At 34.3% G+C, this 21,364-nt stretch overlaps 1 protein-coding gene across 1 annotated transcript; it reads right to left on the bottom strand.

Annotated features, from left to right (window-relative positions):
* Positions 1 to 1,104: 1,104 nt before the first annotated feature.
* Positions 1,105 to 16,363, bottom strand: LOC123529085 (RNA polymerase II-associated protein 3-like). The gene is made up of 10 exons (XM_045309290.2): positions 16,070 to 16,363; positions 13,756 to 13,890; positions 12,833 to 12,940; positions 10,909 to 11,036; positions 9,665 to 9,857; positions 8,384 to 8,485; positions 6,280 to 6,795; positions 3,094 to 3,191; positions 2,702 to 2,796; positions 1,105 to 1,278 (listed from the first exon to the last, which is right to left on the bottom strand). Exons 1-10 carry the CDS (start codon positions 16,232 to 16,234, stop codon positions 1,187 to 1,189), a joined length of 1,632 nt encoding a protein of 543 aa, XP_045165225.2. The 5' UTR covers positions 16,235 to 16,363; the 3' UTR covers positions 1,105 to 1,186.
* Positions 16,364 to 21,364: the final 5,001 nt, after the last annotated feature.

The raw sequence follows: 21,364 nt of genomic DNA, 5'->3' as shown, positions 1-21,364 counted from the left end.
AAAGGGGGACAACTCATTAAGAATATTTTAAGTATCCAACTCTGTGGGACAGAACAGTAAAACATGTATTGGACAGATAAGTTGTGTGTCAAGATGCTGTTCATTCGTTAAAAAATCTGTTGTTTTGTGATATACTGCTAAACCTTCAGCTGAATTGGACAAAGTGTACGGAGACAGTGCGCTGCCATACGGTACTATTGCCCTATGGGTATCTCTTTAAAGAGGAGACAACTAGCACCAAAGATGAGGCCCATCCTGGGCGCCCTCTGACTGCCGAGTCTAACAAAGACATTGATGCTGTGAAAGTAATAATCGAGGAAGATGCATAAGGATGATATGATAAAAAGAGCTTAGTTTGCTACTGCACATTTTAGAAAGTGACACAGTGTTGATTGCTTAGGATTTTTTCTCAGGCATTGCAAGATTAGTAATTTGCCAAGTTATGAGATCTATTTTAGCATCTACAATATGACCATTTAAAGGAAAAATAACATTAAGATTTTTTTGATGAATCTGGTTTTGAAACAAGAAGCTGCGTTCAATAAACGCTTGATGCCCCCAGTGGCATCCTTGTCGATAGATTTTGCACCCAAGTCCAAAACGAGGTCAAGGTCAAACTGAGGTCAGGTGATGTTTGAAGATGAGGAATGGTCACAGTTTACATCTGTATTAGTATCAATTCATTCTTGTAAGGGGTATTGATGCTAGACCAAACGGTCCCATTTGGTTAACCAAGAGATGGCCAATATAAAGCAACCTAAGTCCAAAATGAGGTCAAGGTCAAACTGAGGTCAGGTGATGTCTGAAGATGAGGAATGGTCACAGGTTACATCTGCATTAGTATAAAGTCATTCTAGTAAGGGGAATTGATGCTAGACGAAACGATCCCATTTGGTTAACCTCGTACGGACGGATGAACAAACGGACGGACAGGACAATCACTATATGCCTCCAGCATCAGTAGATGCTGGGGGGCATAAAAAGAGGTGAATAAGTAAGCTCTCCTTTATATTTTTTGTATAGTCCAGGTAAAAATTTAATCAACTGTTACAACACTGTCTAGCATATCATCTTGTTTGAAAGAGGTAAATTACAAATACAACATTATTTGAATGTTCAAAACTTTAATTCAACACAAAGCATCAATACTTAAGTTTGTCAAAAACGAGATTATCATGCACAGAGGTTATCTCATGTCATATTTCATAGCAAGAGAACTAATGTCAGCCTCCGCATGGCGTCCACCGTCTCTCAGATGTGTGAAGATGTCTGTTAAAACTGAAAAGAAAACAAAAAAAAATAATAATGTCTGTAGTTGCAACTCTGAGGAAATATGTAAAGCTTAAATAGGTCAAACTGATTTTGTTTTAACCCTTACCCTGCTAAATTTCTATAATGAACTTGTCCATCTTTCAATTTGGAGAGTACCAGTAACTGTTAAAAGGGGTGCATACCAAAAGATACTGACTGAATGGCAAACAGTGTAGGTCATGATCAAACTGCATGGATGTGCAGGATGATCATGATCTGCACTGGTTGCAAAGGCAAAATCAATTGTGTCCAACATGATAAGGGTTAAGTGTCTTTTTATCAAAATATATAAGAATCGATACCTTAACTGTAAAACAGTAATACGTTATTCTGTTATGGATCTTTCTGTATCTTAGAAGTAAGCAAAACAAAGGTACTAAAATATTTTTTCTATCTGAAGGCAAGTAGTAAGAAGAAACTTCTAATTTTCTCATAAATCCATATAAAGTTTTGCTTGACTTGAAATATTTCTAATTAATAATAATTTATATAGAATCTATTGTAAGAATATAACATATTACATGGTAAATGGAATTAACAAAGCTGGCAATGGTAATAACAAGTAAATGCAAAATTAATTTTAGTCCAAAGAGAATGCCCTAGCTGAAAATCATTCCAAAATTTGACATTTATATTCAGATATCAAATATGTTCATCTGTTACAAGAACTGTTGGAAAACAGCAATGCTCCACTATTCAAAAGCCTTGTAAAAAAAGAATGGTGAAAGAAAGTTTACAATGAAACAAACAAGAATAAACTGGGTAACACTATCACTTTAATGTCTGTAAGATTCATAGAATTTTACCTTCTTAGAACACAAAGGAAATACTAAACTAGAGCTGCTTTTGAGAAAAGCGCATGTCTCCCACAACTGCCTAACCACCTAGATTGGCATTTCTTCTCCATTATGTATCCGAGTCAACCATGCAATAAGACCTGTATCACTGGCATCAGTATTTTCAGTAATTCAAGGGCCATAATTCCGAAGTGCCTAGGCAGATTTGGCTAGTTATCAAACTTGGCCAAGGACTTTTTGGCAAACACATTTTGTTCATGTTTGGTGAAGATCGGATGAGAAATGTTCGACTTAGAGCGTGGACAAGATTTGTGACAGACTGACGGACATAGACACAGACAAGAGTAAATCAATATGTCCCCTACCACAGTGGTGTGGGAGACATAATAAAGGCAGAATGAGGGTAAAGGTTTGTAACTTGAAAAATGAAAAAGCAAAACAGTTACAGAATCTATGCAAGTTTCAATCCATTCCCACTTGTGGTTATACACAAAAACTTAGCAAAAAAATTTTGACATGGATGCTGACGAATGAGTGCAATAGCTCTACCTATTCTTTGAAACGTTTGCTAGAAATTATAATTTCTATGATACCTTGTTTATCCTTTTTGGACATGAACATAACTACCATAGAGAACCTTCTCACTGAAGCAAGATTCTGAAGGCACTCCAAACAATCATCTCCATTACTGAAATATAGAAGAAGAGTAAAACACTTGTCTCTGTTACTGCAATATTGGAGGCAAGTAAGACACTCATCATTGACGAAACTTTGTCAAAATCTATACCACTGAAATATACTTATATCCATCACTGAAATATAGAAAATCTATAAAACACAAAAATAAACCCCAAAAAACGTGAAATGTAACAATGAATTCTGTAAATGATATTAAAATGCAATACAAAAAAACATGTCTTGATAAGTAAAATAATTCTAATAGAAGAAATTAAACTATGGTCTATATTTTATTAAACTGACTTACGGAATGTAGCAGTCTTTAATAACAAGTAGGATTGTCTGTAGAACATCTGCATCAAGAAATTGCCCAAACAGCTTTGAGTAGTCACTAGGAGCAATTTTCTGAAGAAAAAAAATTCAAGAAATATTTTCCAGTAAAACGCAATAAAGTCCATAAAGTTCATTAAAAGATTTTTCAGCTCTGGTAACATTACCTGCAGTGAAGAGAAAATATTTAAATGAAGTTTAGAAATCCGACAATGCTAAAGACCAAGTTTAGCAAAGACTTTACAAGCAGTTCATGAGAATGAAGTTATAAAATGATTTTTCTGTTTTCAGTTCTAATAGCAATCTAACCAAAAAAAACAAAAAAAAGAGGTTCATGCAAAGATGCTTTAGAATAAGTTTGGTGAAGATCCATCAAGTGGTTCATGTGAACAAGTTGATTAAAGTTTTTTCTCTATTTTTTTCACTCTGGTAAAAGAACTTGAAAAACAAGAGAATTAACAAATTTGAAGCATTACACACTAACTTTGATGACAATCCACCATGTGGTTCATATGAGATTAAGCCATTTAAAAGATTTTTTCTGTTTTTTTTTTTTTTTTTACCTCTGGTGACAAAGCAAAACCACTTGACCAAATCTGAAAGAAGTCCATACAAGGATGCTACCGACCAAGTTTGGTGAAGATCCTTCAAGTCCTTTATGAGAAGAAATTGTTTCAAGGTTTTTATCTATTTTTAGTTCTTACAACACCTAAAAGGGAGCCAAGCAGAACCATTAAACAAAATTGTGACAGGAGCGTATAAGGATGCTATAGACCAAATTTGGTGGAGATCCATCAAGCATTCCTGAGAAGAAGTTATTCAATTTTTTTTTTCTCTTTTTAGCTCTGGTATTCCATACAAGGTGCCAAACAAAACCATGTGAACAATTATAGAGAGGTCCATATTAGGATACCTCAGACAAAGTGATCCATCAGGTGTTTCTAGAGAAAAAGTTATGATCTTTTTTTATTTTTAAGATCTGGTGTCCCATTATAACCCTGAGGTCATATGATGCGGGTGATGATGTGAACAAGTACTTTAAGTGAATCAATAGCTGGGTTAAAGTGAAAGTGCATCAAAACTCTAACCTTAAATTCGAAATAAACAAGAGGGCCAAGATGGCCCTAGGTCGCTCACCTGAGTAACACACCATAACAGTGTAAACATTTTTTACCTAGTGATATCATGGAGACAAATATTCTGACCAATTTTCATTAAGATTGGACTAAAAACGTGGCCTCTTGAGTCACAGAGTGTAAACAAGCATTTTCTTTGACTTGACCTAGTGACCTAGTTTTTTACCCTACATGACCCAGATTTGAACACACCCATTTCATGAAAACAAACATTCTGACAACGTTTCGGGACGATTGGAGCAAAAAAGTGGCATCTAGTGTATACAGGCTTTTCCTCTGATTTGACCTAGTGATCCAGTTTTTGACCCCATGTGACCCAGATTTGAAATCATTCAAGACTCCATGATAACAAACATTCTGACCATGTTTTATGAAGATAGAATCAAAAATGTGCCCACTAGGATGTAAACAAGCTTATTCTTTGATTTGACCTGGTGACCTAGATTTTGACCCCACATGATCAAGATAAAAAAAAATCCAAGATTTCATGCAGACAAACATTCTGACCAAGTTTCATGCATATCAGTTGAAAAATGCAGCCCCTATTGCATGCACAAGGTTTTTCTTTGATTTTACCAGGTGACCTAGTTTTAGACCCCACATGATCCAGATTCGAAGGGCTAAAGATCATCAACATCATCATTTTGACCATGTTCCATGCAGATAGGATCATAAACATGGCCTCTTAAGTGTATCAAGCGTTTCCTTAGATTTGACCGGGTGACCTAGTTTTTGACCCCATATGAATCAGTTTCGATTTTGGCCTAGAAATCATCAAGATAAACATTCTGACCAAGTTTCATGAAGATACGGTCATAAATGTGGCCTCTAGGTTGTTAACAAGTTTTTCCTTTGATTTGACCTGTTGACCTAGTTTTTGACCCAACATGACCCGGTTTCAATTCAGGCCTAGAGATCATCAAGATAACTATTCTGTGCAAGTTTGTATCAAATCAAAGCATAAATGAAACCTTTATATGGCTGAAAAGTCCAAAATAGAAAATTTTGCCGCTTTCAGGGGCAGTAACTCTAGAACTCATGAAGGAATCTAGCCAGTTTTCGAAAGGAACCAAGATCTTATTGTGATTTAAGTTGTGTGTAAGTGTGGTGTAAATCAAATATAAAATGTCACTTCTATCCTGTTCACAAGGTAAAAATTACCAAATTTTGGCTCTTTCAGTGGTCAATCAGGGGCTGTAACTCCCGAACCTATGATTGGATCTGACAGATTTATCATGGAATCCAAAATTTATTGTTGTTGAAGATATTTTGCAAGCTTGTATCAAATCAAACCATAAATGCAAGTTTGATTATAGTCGATTGCAAAATGTTGTCTATCGTGTTCACAAGCCAAAAAAGCAAATTTTGGCCCTTTAATGGGCCATTACTCTGTAACGCATGATAGGATCTGGCCAGTTTTCGAAAAGAACCAAGATATTATGCTAATACAAGTTGTGTGCAAGTTAGATTAAAGTTGATTGCAAAATGTGGTCTCTATCGTGTTCACAAGCCCAAAATAGCAAATGATGGCCCTTTAAGGGGCCATAACTCTGGAACCAATGATTGGATCTGGCCAGTTTTCGAAAGGTATTGAGATATTATGCCAATACAAGTTGTGTGCAAGTTTTATTAAAGTTGATAGCAAAATGTTGTCTCTATCGTGTTAACAAGCCAAAAACAGCAATTTTTGGCCCTTTAAGGGGCCATAACTCTGGAACCCATGATGGGATCTGGCCAGTTTTCAAAAGGTACCGAGATATTATGCCCATACAAGTTGTGTGCAAGTTTGATAAAAATCAAATACAAATTGTGGTCTCTATCGTGTTCACAAGGAAATTGTGGACAGACGGACGACGGATGGACGGGCGGATGATGGACGAAGGGCAATCACAAAAGCTCACCTTGTCACTATGTGACAGGTGAGCTAAAAATGAAGAGTCTGTTCCAAATTCCTAATTCTGTATGTATTTTAGCTATTAGTCTCCTTCCCATCAAGAAGTGAAAACATAGTTTGAAGTATGTAATACCTTGAAATACTGATAAAATGCATGTTTATCAACTTTCAGCCTCCGGTAATCTGCTTGAAACTGGACTGAATTCACAGGAACTGGATTATCTCGTGGTGAAACCCGACTCCCTGTCTCAGAAGCATAAGTATCAGCTACACTCGATTTTTTATTGTCACCTGCACCATTTTTGGACTTGTTGATCTTGTTAACTGACACATTTTTCTCTTTTGAATTTGGCACAGCTGTCTGTTTGTTGTTATTTGTTTTATCACATACACTGGTTGTTGTATCATTAACTTGATCAGTTTCAGCATTAACACCATTTGGTAAATCATTATTCTTTCCTGTATTTCTAACACTAAGAGCAGCTATGTCTGCAGGGGAATTTACAGTAAACTGTTGGAATCTGTCTTCCTCTTTCTCTACTATATCTCTCTTGGTCTGGCTCTGTGTGGCCTCCACTCTTGCCACAGCTGATCGTATATCAATCTCTTCAACTCCAACTTCTTCAATGTTTATTCTCCTCAGAGGTTTCTGTTTCAGTAAAAATACACCAAATATAGTTACATTGTCAAAAACTTTATAAAAGCTCTAAGAAAATATAATTTTTTTTTTTGCTGTTTTTTTCTTTTGTACAAACAAACATTTCGTGATAAAATTTTCTAATTTATAACACTAAACTAAATATCAAATTCATATATAAATGCTAAAGTTTGACATAACTCAGATTTTTGGTTACAATGAAACTGTTTCAAACTGCTCAAAATCTGAATTCTGTTGTAATTGCTTTTATAAAAACATACAGAGTAGGTATTTACACATAAATTTACTCTAGGTATCCCTGTGCACTACAAACACAATGTTCCAAAGCTTCTAAAGCATCGTAATGAACACACTGACAATATTAATAAATGTTCCTTACCAGTTTTCACCTGTTTCAGTTTTTCATTTTATGTCAAACTGTGAGAATACAAGGTACTAAAATTTTCCTATCCTTATTCAAGTAAGATGTTCTACTTTTAAAAATGCCAGAAGATGTAAAATGGATGTAGTAGCCTTGGACCTTGCACATTTGCTATAACTATACCAGCAGCTGAACTGCAAAATGTCAGATCTTTCACTTGCAGGTTTAAAGACTGCACCAACTACTAACCTTGGATCTCTCATTTCGAGGTGTGTTTGTTCTATCTTGGTAGAACCACTGACTCTTTGAAAGCAAACATAGACAGCTAACTCACATAAAAGAATTTTACACCCCAAGCAAGGTTTCGAACCCACAGCAGTGAGGGGCAAGTGATTCAGTCACTGACCTTAACTTATTAGCAGCAGAGGCCCCCAGTTTACAGACTGGCTGACCTTAACTTATTAGCCGCAGAGGCCCCCAGTTTAAAGACTGGCTGACCTTAACTTATTAGCCGCAGAGGCCCCCAGTTTACAGACTGGCTGACCTTAACTTATTAGCCGCAGAGGCCCACAGTTTACAGACTGGCTGACCTTAACTTATTAGCAGCAGAGGCCCCCAGTTTACAGAATGGCTGACCTTAACTTATTAGCTGCAGAGGCCCCCAGTTTACAGACTGGCTGACCTTAACTTATTAGCCGCAGAGGTCCCCAGTTTACAGACTGGCTGACCTTAACTTATTAGCCGCAGAGGCCCCCAGTTTACAGACTGGCTGACCTTAACTTATTAGCAGCAGAGGCCCCCAGTTTACAGACTGGCTGACCTTAACTTATTAGCCGCAGAGGCCCCCAGTTTACAGACTGGCTGACCTTAACTTATTAGCAGCAGAGGCCCCCACTTTACAGACTGGCTCAGCTATGCTAGCAGTGGGACTGCAAAATGTATTAGAATGTGGCATATAAGAATACTTAAGATTGGATCATCTCTCACTTGGAAGTATTGAGATTGGTTTGATTATACCAGCAGCGCCTAAATGTGACACACAATAATAATCTCTTTGGATCCCTCGGGTAGAGGTTTTGAGATTGCTAAACTGCCAACTGAGACAGATTGTGATGCACAGTGATTCTCACCTTGAATCTATGTTGTTTGCAAACTGCTTTAACTATACCAGCAGCAGTACTGGCAGTTATGTCAGAATGTGCATTCATAGATACTAACCTTGGATCTCTCACTTGCAGGTTTTGAGATTGCTTTAACTATACCAGCAGCTGGATTGACAGCTGTGTCAGAATGGGACACAAGCTTTTCCTTGGCTAACTCCTTAAAACACAAAATATTATTAACTTCTGTATGTTCCACAACATCTTTGATAACATTAAACAAGATACTAAAGTATTGCAAAGCTACAAGAGTTCGAGGTTACCTAACTAAGTTTTCGACTGGTTGACTTAGACCTCCAGCTTGAAATAAGGAAAGGTTGCATTTTAGGACTATAGTCCCTAAACTCACTATTATAATCTTAAAATGTGCATGTAATTCATTCTAAATAAATTTTCTCCCCAACATACTTTTAAGACATATCACACATTCATTTAAATGAGATAAAAAAAGTATTATTCAAATTGCAACAATGTTTGAATATTTGAACAAAAAGTTTAATTGTTTTCTGCAAACATTCCAGTATCTTTGTTTATAGTGGAAAATGTAAACTTTATTTCTAAAGATGAATACAAGTACACAGCATGATACTATAGTAACCTACAGTGACAGCTTCTATATGAATAAGGACTTGCAAAATCTCCTACTGCTCTCTATTATTTCACAATGTCATGTTATGGTTTAAGTTAGTGTCCAGTTATTTGAATATGCATGCATGCATAAAAGAAGTTTAATATAAAGCTGACAAGAAAATGACCTTAAATCTTTGACCTCAAAGTGTGACTCTGACCTTTGAGCTAGACTCTGGGTCTTGCAGACAACATATCATCTTCTTAAGATTGTCAATGTAATCGCAAAATGATTATGCACAACAAAGTTATTGACGGGGCTCGACTTTCCAAACTCTCACATACACACATGCAGATGTGCATGCAGACAGGGATAACACTATACACATCCCCTTTTGATGGCAGTGACATAAAAACAACTTGTTATATCAAAACTTTGTACTGTGTCCCTTTTATATCCTTTGACTTAACTTTTTGCTAACAAGTTATCAATATAGCAGGTTTTAAGCTCATTCTGACCTTACCCTTACTGACATGCTTGCCAAAGCAATTAAGATTTTCATGTCTTTGCATTTGTCTTAGAGATTTTCATACTTGCAAATATTTAATTTACTGGCATAGAAATCACAAAATATATGCAATGTAACTTCAAATAAATAAAAGAAACATTTCAAAGTTTAAATTCTACTTCAGTTCTTGGCAACCCACATGGCAGTCTATTTGAAGTACATGGCCAACTGTAAATTTTCATGGTAATAACCTTATTTCTTACCTTTTCAATCAGTTCAAGGTCGGATTTAGCTTTTTTGTTCTGTGGTTCAAGCTGTAAAACTTTCTCAAAGTCTGCTTTTGCTTCCATAAACTTCTTCATCCCCAGTCTTGCTGATGCTCGTCTTAAATAGGCCTTTGTATACAGTGGATCTAAACTCAAGGCCACAGAACAATCAAGTTCTGCCGCTCCAAACCTGTCACAAAAAGATACATCATAAATCATATGGACAAGCAGATACTTGGTAGAATGATACTTTCTGAATCACTGTCTTTGCATTAGTTCTTAAATACAAGTAAAGATATGATATTATGAACTGATATCACAAGAATTGTTTAATTGGTTCCAAATACATTACAGCTCATCACTTTAACATTTTCTTGAAATTATGATCATACAGTAACCATAAACAACCTTTAAACTTAGCATGCAGCTAATGGTCAAATAATTTATGAAAATACTTTCTATTCTATTTTAGAAGAATATGATTATTATAAAATCACATTACAATAATCATTTCAAATCATATGTGGTGTACCAATGCATTTTCTACATATTTCAAATTTTATGCTGTAAATTAAAAGCTATCAAAAACACCAAAAGCTGTTTGCAAAATTTAAATAATATATAATTATGCCCCCATGATGGCCTGCTCGAAGTAACAGAATGTTTAAACTTTCTGTCTCAAGTATGCTGTGATATTGACCTATGATGCAATGGCACCAAAACCAAGAGGGTCATCTACTGACAATCATGCTATATACTTTCTTGGCTGTAGACGCAAGTATTCTCTAGCTGTGGATCCTTAACTAATTTAAGTCAGAAGGTTTCTGTGAGTTTACCCTCTGACTTCCTGGCCCTTACAACAACAGGCTATATTAATGAACATTGTCAATCATTGACATACTATGAAGTTTAATGTACATTGACCCCAGCTACCAACAAGAGACCATTAAGATCTCCAGGTCATTGTGACCTTGATCGAGTGTATAACAAGCTGGTCAAAGCTCATAGAGGATATTCAAAAAAAAAATTTCTTCTGACAGGTTTAAACTTTTTTTACAAAGACACCTTTGTAAGAAACTAAAGAATAAGACTTTTATATAAACTGTTGTAAAAAATTACAATATACAAATGTGCAAAAAGGGCCAAAAAAATGTGTAAACAGTTACAAAACAATTAAATCACAATTACTATATAATCCTTCTTTTTTTTAACTGATCAGATATTTGAGAAAAAGTAAATACTTGTCTTGTTTAAGAAGTGCCATAGCCCTGTTGGCTGGTAACAGTGGGTTTGTAGGGTCCAAGTCAGCTCCCTTTGTGTAACACTCAATGGCACTGGCATAGTCCCCTTTCTTGAAATACTCATTTCCCTACAAGAAATAAGTCATTTATGAAGTGACCAACATGTACACTGTTAATGAAAGACTGCAGAAAATACTTACTATTTAGTAACTGTTGCTACTGACCGAATTAACTAATGACATAAAATTCTTTTATCACATGTTTGACGTCGCAGGAGTGTAATAACGCCATTACATAAAAATGATAATATACTTGTTAAACAAGCTTTGACGTCAATAGGAGACGTTGGTCAAATCAACTTTTTATATAGTAAAGGAAAGTAGAATTTTTTTTATGTTTCGACAGGAAAAGCTACCATGTGATAAAAAGAATATTACATTTTTGACTTTCCACATTGAATATATTGAACTCGTTGAATAAAATTGATAAAATGCTCGGCAGAGTCTCGCATTTTCTCATTTTATTCAACTTATTTAAGGTTTCGATGGAGGCCTTGAGAAACAAAAATCAAACAACACCAAATCATAGAAAGAAAGAGTTGTTTGACATGAAAATTGAACAGCATGTAAAACATGTATATTACTTTACGAAACAAGTGTCAGTATACTGATATAAACATTGAATTCCGGAAAAGGGCTGCCTAAAGGGGCTCCACTTCCGGACAGTTAAACGCCTTTAAAAACTCACCATTTTCAAAGAACTGTTACACATGTTCGTTTTGATGCATTTGCAATAGCGTGCGAGTGGTGAAATTTCGCATAACAAGGTGGAACACAGTTTTCAGCAATTGTTTATCTTTATTTCTTTACAAATGGCATTCATTTTCAAAGGGAGACAACTGTTCCCAATTATTTTAAGTACAAATGGCATTCATTTTCAAAGGGAAACAACTTTTTCCGATTATTTTAAGTAATCTTTGAGAAAAAGTTGTCTCCCTTTGAAAATGAATGCCATTTGTAAAGAAAAAAAGATAAACAATTGCTGAAAACTATGTTCCACCTTGTTACGTGAAAATTCACCACTCGCACGCTATTGCAAATGCATCAAAACAAACATGTGTAACAGTTCTTTGAAAATGGTGAGTTTTTAAAGGCGTTTAACTGTCCGGAAGTGGAGCCCCTTTAGGCAGCCCTTTTCCGGAATTCAATGTTTATATCAGTATACTGACACTTGTTTCGTAAAGTAATATACATGTTTTACATGCTGTTCAATTTTCATGTCAAACAACTCTTTCTTTCTATGATTTGGTGTTGTTTGATTTTTGTTTCTCAAGGCCTCCATCGAAACCTTAATAAATTCAATATGAAAAGACACTCATGTAATATCCTCTATAAATTTTTTTGATAAATTTTTCATTTGTTTTATCATATTCCTATTTCTTCTTGTTACTCTAAAAGTTTTAACGATTGTGCATGATTTCAGATTATGACTGGGAGGCACTTTGGTCTAACTAGCAGCTATGACAGTTACAGACAAGTGTGACAGACAGATTCTGATACAAGGGATCTGGGCGGAAAACCCAAAGTCTTTGCTACAGACCCCTTGGTTTTTTAAGATGCCCAGTGTAAGCATCCATATACAAAAAGCTCCCCTTCCCAGGAAACCAGTGCTGGCCTCTTCAGTAGGTTGGAGACACTCAAGAGCACTCAGATATTTCTTGTGCATGGGACAGGATTCTGGCCCCGGGCCTCTGGATTAAGTGTCAAAAGTGTTACCAAAAGACCACTAGGCCACACACGTTTCAAATGCCATTACAGTTTCGAATGATATGCCAGAAAGTTTATCATTATTACATAAAATCAACTATACCTTGGAACTACTGTCAGTAATAAGCAAATCATTTATTTATGTAACTTTATAATACCTTATCTTTCTCAAGAACTGCTGCCTGTTTTTTCCTCTCACTCTCCCATTCCTCATCTGTCTCATACTCGGCATCTGATGAAGATTTGTCACTCTCACATGCTTTGTCCTGAAAATATTTAAATACACTCTGTCAGATATTTTGGTGGAGGTAAAATTGTTTCCTTTAATTTCCTTACTTTTTTTAACAACAAGTCTATGTTTAATATACATTACATTGTTTTTCTAAACATTCCAATTTTGAATTTAGTATAAATCTAAGTCTGAAGAAAATCAAAATTGAAGGTTTTAACAATTATGAATAAAACACACCCTCTTCATGAAAATACACGTAACTTTATTCTGCAATTATTTTAATTTGTAAGGTTATGACTATCCTAATATATTCATTGAAAATTGCTGAATGATGAGCTTTTATAAAAAGATATATTTTTAGTAGCCCTAAATTTTCTGTTGTATCTGATACATTGTTTTTGTTATTCAAACCCCATTTTTCAATTTCCTTTAATTCAATTAAAATCTTGTATTTGCAAATTTTTGAAAATAATATCTGTAAAATTAATATTTCTGTTTCAAATGAAAATAATGCAAAATGGCCATTTTGCAATGCGCATTTTAAACACCCTATTTTGCTTGTGATGTGAAAAAAGGTCAAACTGACTGCAAACTTGATCAATTCATAACTAAAGTTACTCCAGTTTTGCAAAAACGGGACAACAAAGATTCTTAATTTTTTATTATACATATCACAATCAATCTTTCCAATAAAAGGTATAACAGCTAAACCTAGAAAAGTCTAGAATAAAAAATCCTACACAGTTACACCACCTTGACTTATGACTGTGTATACTTATCATGTCTGCATGATCTTTTCCAATACCGGTACTAACTTACGAGAATCTAGCAACAATTTAAAAGGCTTACCACATCAAACTTGTCCCATGATCTATAATCATAGCTGCTTATTCTTTTAGGTTTAGCATCAGTACCATCTTTTCTTTTCTTCACTTTCTTCTTCAGTTTCTTCTTTTCCAAGCTGTTTCTCACTGGTGGTAATTCCTAAAACAAACCAAATGACTTTTTGCCTTTAATAAAATCTTATAAGAAGAACTTCAGTCTGTTGACGTATTCATATTCTACAAATTCAGAACCTTAGACACCGCTTTTATTATCCTGAATATAGCTAAAAGAGCATGAAAACACAGCGCATCAAACAAATAAAATATTCAAGCACTTACATACTCATTTTCGGATTAAGTTTTACAATAAGAGCTGTTGGAGGTCAACAATGCTCACCTATTCAAAAGCCTTGGCACTAAAACAAGTAAGAAATAATGGCAACATAGACATAAATAAGTATTAATCAGGTTGCTGTAGTCATTATAAAACTTTCCCCTTTTATGATACGTAACTAGATATCAGAAAATTGCTAAGTCAAAAAAAGGTCATAACTTTATGAAAAAGTAAACCAAAGTTATGGGACCTGTGCACTGCATACATGTAACATTATAACAATCAACAAGTATGTAAAGTTTCAATTCATTCCCACAAGTGGTTACTGAGATACCAGCTTACATACAAAACTTTTAACAAACAGGAGCTGTCCTTAAGACAGCACGCTCAACTTTTCTCAGTGCTTGACTCTGAATTAGAGCTTTGCCAGGAAAAATTCTATAGAAATTTAACAATTAAAAATCAAAGTTAAAAAGGGGCATAACTCTGTCAATATTAAAACCAGAGTCATGGGGATTGTTTGTCCTGGTGAAGACTTTAATAGCAGAGCTACCGGCGCCGCAAAGCGGCGCCGACAGTGTCGCATTACAGTTAAATGTATGAAAAATAAAATGAATAGAGAGATCTTAACTGTGTTTACTATCGAGTTGAAAATTTGTGGTACTTTTTGGAATCGGTGTTGTTCGGATTTTTTCAAGTACACTATGCACATAGTAATTAATCAGTAAAGACGTCAGTAGACGCTTACTGTTTACGGTTGACAAAAGCGTCTCGCTGACTGCTTTGAATATTGAATAAAAATGCAAATGAGCGTTTGATAATAAGAAATTAATGCTAAATACATTTTCTACGAAGAAAAAAAGAAATAAAACACAATATTTTCGGTTTGAAACGACTTTTGTCACGCTGTCATTACTGAACTTTATTATATATACTTATGTTTGTCTCATGACGTCTTAACTCCACAATGGTGTAGTGGTTAGCGAGTTCGCGTTGAAATCCAGAGGTCGTGAGTTCGAACCTCACCTGGACCAGATTTTTTTTTTTAATTTTTATTTTTTATTTCATTTTTTTTTGTATTATTATGAGTTTTGAAAATATTGTATAACTAAAGTCTATTGTAATTAAATTTGGAATTGGAACATTAACTTTTTACATTAAGCCCTCATTGCCCAACATTCACACGCAAAGACACAGAATTCCTTTGGCTATTGGCCTAATGAGATTCTGTTGGGTTTGAAATTTTCAAAGTTCAAGCTTTTCAATTTGAAGCAGTTATCATTTTGTGACTGGTTTCCAGTATGATCATAAGTTATGTAAAATTGTTGATGCAGTGCGTTTTTATAAGAATAACAGAAATTATTCAAATACGTTTTTTTTCTTTATCTTGGTGCAGATGTAAATCTATACCAAACTTTCTTTTGATTATATACAGAATATTTGTAGAGTTTTCACATGTCGAGAATTAATTTTGATGCAGTCTAAAACATGCATTCAAAAATCATGAATTATCATTAATAATTTTAATAGATCTAAAGAATTAAACTTCCTAAACGAATCCATAATTCCAGATATTTCCAGCACCACTCCTTTAATTTTTAACGGGCACTGGTGATTTTTCATGGGAGCTCTGCCTTTTAGGTAGCACCTACTTTCATATTATCCTAAATAACTATTTAAAGTTTCAAGTCAAAAGCTTTGATAGTAACAGAGCTATTTGACTTTAACCAACAACGAAGCCGACGCAAGTACAATAACTCTACTTCTTCCTCGCAAAGCCGAGCTAAAAATGCATTCATCCTGCATGATGACCAAACAGAAAATTTCACTCGTCCTTGGGTTGTTTCTACTCGTCAATAAGACTTTAGAGCGGTCTTGATTACCTGACCCTTGCCACTGCCTTGGTATAAGTATGCCATAGACCTCTCCCAATCAAAGAAAACACTCTGCCTCTGAGCGATTGAGGTGACTGAAATATGTTCAAAAATTCTAGTGCTAGTATTACCGTTTTCTCTGTTTGCTTTTTCTCTTTCATTTTTGAATCAATTTGTTTCATTTCCTCTTCCCAGTTGTCTAGATCGCTCAGAAAGTTCTTCAAATCCTCATTATTCTGTTTCATTTGTAACTGAAGATTCAGCATTTTATTTTCATGCTGTGATACTTCTGCCATATTTGTTCAAAATAATGAAATAAGTCTTGAGTGACGTGAAAAATCAAAATGCTAGTGTGGAGTTAAACGAGATAATCTTTTTTTTCTCTTAGGGGTCTTGTTCGATGGGCGCAGACATGTTGGAAATATGACGCATGCGTAGTAACTAAGGTTTTTGCTAACGCCCGTACTTTCACCGTACTGTTTGACACAGTGACGGGCCCTTAAGACATGAACACACTAAATAAATGGCCTTCTTTATTCTATATAAAACAATGGATGCAGCACACATCAGAACCTATTTTAAATGACTGTAACTTATATTTTCTTAAAGAATATTGTCAGCGTTGAAAAAAATAGAAATAAAAGTGTGTGGTGTGTGTGTGTGTCCTCATATTCCTACCGTTGTGGACACATTTGTATGATTTTGACCTTCGTTGTGGACACATTTTTCGTTGTGGACACCGGAACATGGTGTCCACAAAGATCACACATCCAGACAAGTCAGAGAGGGGTTACCTTCCCTTTAAATCAGGAACTGTCAACCAACGTTATGGACCAGTGAAACGCACACCTTGACTGGTGCATTAAACTTGTAAATTTTATGTTTCGCTCACACAGAGATCCGTGCGGTAACCTGACACCGCAGTGTAGCAATTATATCTACCGAGGCAGTCTGAAGGGCAATTTGCAGTAATTTCTGATAAAACAGGCGATAATATGTTTTATGAACCCCATCTGTCCCTAATTTATGTCAACAGAGAAAGTTTAATTCAATGCGGAATATTTCACATGCCGGTTAAGACAATGGCAAAGGTAAATTTTTATTACTTCATAGCTTGTTACTTATAGTTTTTTAGTTTTTCTTACTTTAATTAATTTGAGAAATATGTACTAGTATTTGACATGTGTTTAAAGAACTTTGTTAAACAAATCAATGCTACCAATTTCTGATTTCAAAGTGTTTTGATAACATAACTGATTCATCATGGAAAAAGATTTATATGCTATTGATCGTGTTTTTAAATATTGCGGTCTTACGCGATAAGGAAAAATAATTTCAAATAGTTTTTCTCTCACTTCTAGGCTTTACTTGGAAAAGTGGTTGTTAAAGGACATGTAATAATGAATCCATACTGTCTGTTTGGAAGGTAGTAGTCTAATTAAGATAATTCAATCAATATAATGTATTATACATGTGAATTTGAACATTATTATTTCTATTTATATTACTAATATTAGAGTTCTACATATCGAATGAAGATAATTTATTTTACACGTGTAGTTGAACATTATTATTTCTATTCATATAATCGAGTTAAGTATCATTAATTAAAGCATGGCAAATAGTTATATGGCAAAACAATGTTATCAAGTTTTGATGTTATTTGATGTGCGTTTTTTCTTTACCGGTCAATGAATCAATATGTAATGATTTATTCTTCAGTGCTGACGGCTGTGATATAATAGTTAAATACACGATTCCGACGCATTTTCAAATAGAGTTTAATTCTGAGAAGCAGGTACATTTTTGCTCAGTTTTCAACAATATACAGATCTAGTGTTAAATTTGTTTTACTATGCTAGTACCAAGTTGTGACTATAACAGGCGCGCGCTTTAATTACCATTTTCTTGATGACACACTGCCTGCTATTAACAGATGATTGTTTTTTTGGGATAAAGTTACATTGCGGCAATCCACATAACCTGCGTTAAGCAAAAACTAACTATTGAAGGCCTATTTTATCTTCTTTTTTAAAAACAAAATAGGTGCAAAATCATATTGTCATAAACATTAACTTACATAAAATGCCAGATCGAGCATTGCAATCTTTGCAATACTTAGCTGGAAAAAAATAATTTTTTTCAGGAATAGAAATTAGAAATTGCGCAGTCCATGGTTATTTTTCTAATATAGAAAGCAACATTTTTAACAGTCTCAAAAGACTGTCTTTAATTTTTTAACGCCGGAGGCAGATTTCTGTCTGATTAGATCCTTATTACTGTAGACGCACTAGAAAAAAAGTTATATTAAGTTTTAAAATGTGTTTTGCAATTATTTACCATTACATTGAAGTAAAGAATTTTCTGAATACATTATGTACATTGAACCCGTCTCAACAACATACTTAAGAGAAATAGACTTCGCAATTTTCTCGTAAAGTTACTATATTGATAAGACGGCCCCATATACCGTCGCTTTAAAATGTGTCTATAAAAGTTTGAGGAAGTAATATTTATACACAAAATTTATGAAAATAGCCACGATGAAAATTGCCTAAGGAGGCAGTAAACAGTTTTCTGAGCTTCTCGGCCTAGAGTCGCCTACCTAACTTTCAAAACCTCACACAAAAGTCTGTAACCACACACCTGAATAAAGATATTGCAACATTAACATCACTGTATGTCTATCGTTACAAACCATCTGCAATACATCTCTAATATTTAGTTTTCTGTTTACAAGACCTGAATTTTGTGCTCTCCCGGTCGCGGAAACTGATGACGAAAAAAGCTAAATTTGCCAATTTTTCAATCGCTGCAGAAAATTGCCTGAAAATGATAGCCCCAATTGCTACACTGTTCCATACTCCAGTAACACTGTAAAATCTGAAAATAAGCTGAAATATATGGGCCATCCGTACCGTTTTTTCACTATTCCACTTTTTCTGAGGCCCCTGCTAAAATGACAACCCCACTTTAAGCCAGCTCAGAGGAAGCATGTATACGCTCCTGCAAGTCATTACGTCATACTATCAAGATCAAGGCTACTCAACTGATTTTCTTTAAATAAGTGAAACTCAATTCTAGCCGCTGAAACTTCAATTCTAGCAATTATTATTATTTACAAGTTCAAATATGCACTTCATTCCGTAAATTCCCTCTTATTTGTAAATTTCACCCCGGCCAATTCGACACTAACAGCTGAAAACTGTTTACTGCCTCCTAAATTAATGAAACAGTGCGAAATAAGGTTAACTTTAAGAATATACCATTTTCAACAAAACTATTAGGTGTCTAATACCTTAAAAGAAAAAAAAATGCTTATCAAAATAATGGTTTGTAATGACTGTTGGTATTATTCTTCAGTAAGTAATTTCATGATAAAGGATCTTTTTTTTTTTAAATTATTTACCATACGATTTTGTTTTCATCTTAATTCTCAAAATTAAGCCTACGTAAGCTAGCTTGACGGAGGTAGTGAAGCAATATCGAAAGGGTCATAGGTTCGAATTCCCACTGGGAACATTTTCCCCATTTTGTGATACTTTTTTTTTTGTAATTGATTATGAATTAATAGCAAGTGGTACTTTGTTTCAATCATGATAATAAACATTTCAAAGTGAGGGGTACTAGATGAAATTACCCTGATCGGGAAAAAAAACACATTCCTCTTTTATTGATGTATTTACATTCTGCTGATATGATTTTATTTTAAAAAGGTCATATTCAACATATAGTTTAGAAAAGCATCGAAATAACCTATATTCTTTACTTATAACACATGATCATTCCCCAGATTTAACATTGCAGTTTTCTCCTTATAATTTTTGATCTAACATTTTTCAGTAAAATACATTTCATGCAGAAATACACATTTTTCTATAAGGTCACGGCTTAGAGGTCAGATTTTACTTGTAAGGTTATCTTGATGAAAATAAATCATCAATTTGTCGAATGCAGAACAGTGGTTGTTGTATTTTAATGTAACATCAATTTAGATATTTTTCTCTTTTTGTTGTAATATATTTTTATTTTCCAATAAATACAGTACATCTACAACAAATACATTAGTAACAGGTTATTTCTTTCTAATATTGAAAAGGAAGTGCATTCTTAATTAATCTGCAGTATTCTTTTTTTTAATTATAAATGTAAGTATTATTGGAAAATGTGGTAAAAAGACGAGGAGAGTAAAAACTAGTAAATTAAAGAAGAGAAAAAAAAAGAATGACAAAAAATGCATGAGGAATTTCTTCCTTATCTTGTTCATGCGACATAATTTTCAGGCATTCCTCAGATGTTTCAAACCAGTTACTCTCGATGGACAAGTCGTCAGCGGTGTGGCCCTTCTTCCCGATGTTGCGGTCATATTAATAAATGGAAAAGAATTCCAATTTCTAAAACAGGTATTTTTACAATAAGTATGATGCATCTTTAGCAAGCAAATGTAAAATGAATTTCTAATTTTACATTCAAGTATTGAAGAAAATACTAAGAGTATACACAGTTGAAAGTAATATAACTATTTGAACAACCATAATTATGGGAGTGAAGGTATGTCGCAGTGTCAAGGAACGGAACTGGGCTTTAACCATCCGATTCTACAGAAATTATGTACACCTAACACGCATTCAAATCTTGTTTTGTACATTGCTTGTATGACATAAACACGAGACTGCCAACCAACTCCAGACAGTGGTAGTAAATGAGTTCATTATTTTATAAGAAATATGTTTTGAATAGGGATAAATAGATAAATCGTGCATTCAGTCACAGATTATTAATTCTTTATTATTAAACGCAAGACGAATGTCTTAAGATGTATTACGAGTTATTTGTTGATGTCAAAGGTTCAGCGAACAGAGAAAGGATAAAACGGTCGAGGAAGCTCTGAGGTTCGTTTTAGGAAAAACATGATCCTGAAGGTATATGCGAAAAATATATCAACGACTTTATAGGTAAACTAGTTAATGAAAACCTTTATAAATAGCTCTTTCATTCTATAGTAGTTTACTTGATAACGATACAGTAGTAAATAGTAAAACATTGATATCTTCGAAAACACCTTTTTTTCTGTAACATCATTTTCTTTCATGCTGCACGAGCTAGATCGAAGATTAGTATGCCTTATTTCGATTGTCTCAGACCTAGAGAGTAGATACTACTCACAGCCTTCATGGTAATTGAGGCGATAGCCAGTTTATCAGCATGTAATCAATAAAAAGCAATAAATCCCATGTAATGCTGATAAGCTAAGGCTAAAATTTCATTAACGTAGGATGTAATCTAAAAACACGTTTTTAGTGTATTCTATTTTTCTTTCTGAACATCCTTTATAATTACAAGGAAAATGGTCTTTAAGATGTCTTTTTATATGACATTTATTTGATAATGAACGAAGTGCAAATCTACATTTTTGTTTTTGTGAA

The sequence above is a fragment of the Mercenaria mercenaria genome, chromosome 13 (assembly GCF_021730395.1).
Source record: "Mercenaria mercenaria strain notata chromosome 13, MADL_Memer_1, whole genome shotgun sequence".
Taxonomy (NCBI): domain Eukaryota; kingdom Metazoa; phylum Mollusca; class Bivalvia; order Venerida; family Veneridae; genus Mercenaria; species Mercenaria mercenaria.
This window is presented reverse-complemented; position numbering and strand designations above follow the sequence as displayed.

Bases quoted from the DNA above. Each gene is read 5' to 3' on its own strand.
- LOC123529085 (XM_045309290.2), bottom strand. From the start codon at position 16,234: ATGGCAGAAGTATCACAGCATGAAAATAAAATGCTGAATCTTCAGTTA. The intron at 13,891-16,069 runs GTAATACTAGCA...GGTTTGTTTTAG, and splicing joins AAAAGCAAACAGAGAAAACG to GAATTACCACCAGTGAGAAA. The intron at 12,941-13,755 runs GTAAGCCTTTTA...AAATATTTTCAG, and splicing joins CATGGGACAAGTTTGATGTG to GACAAAGCATGTGAGAGTGA.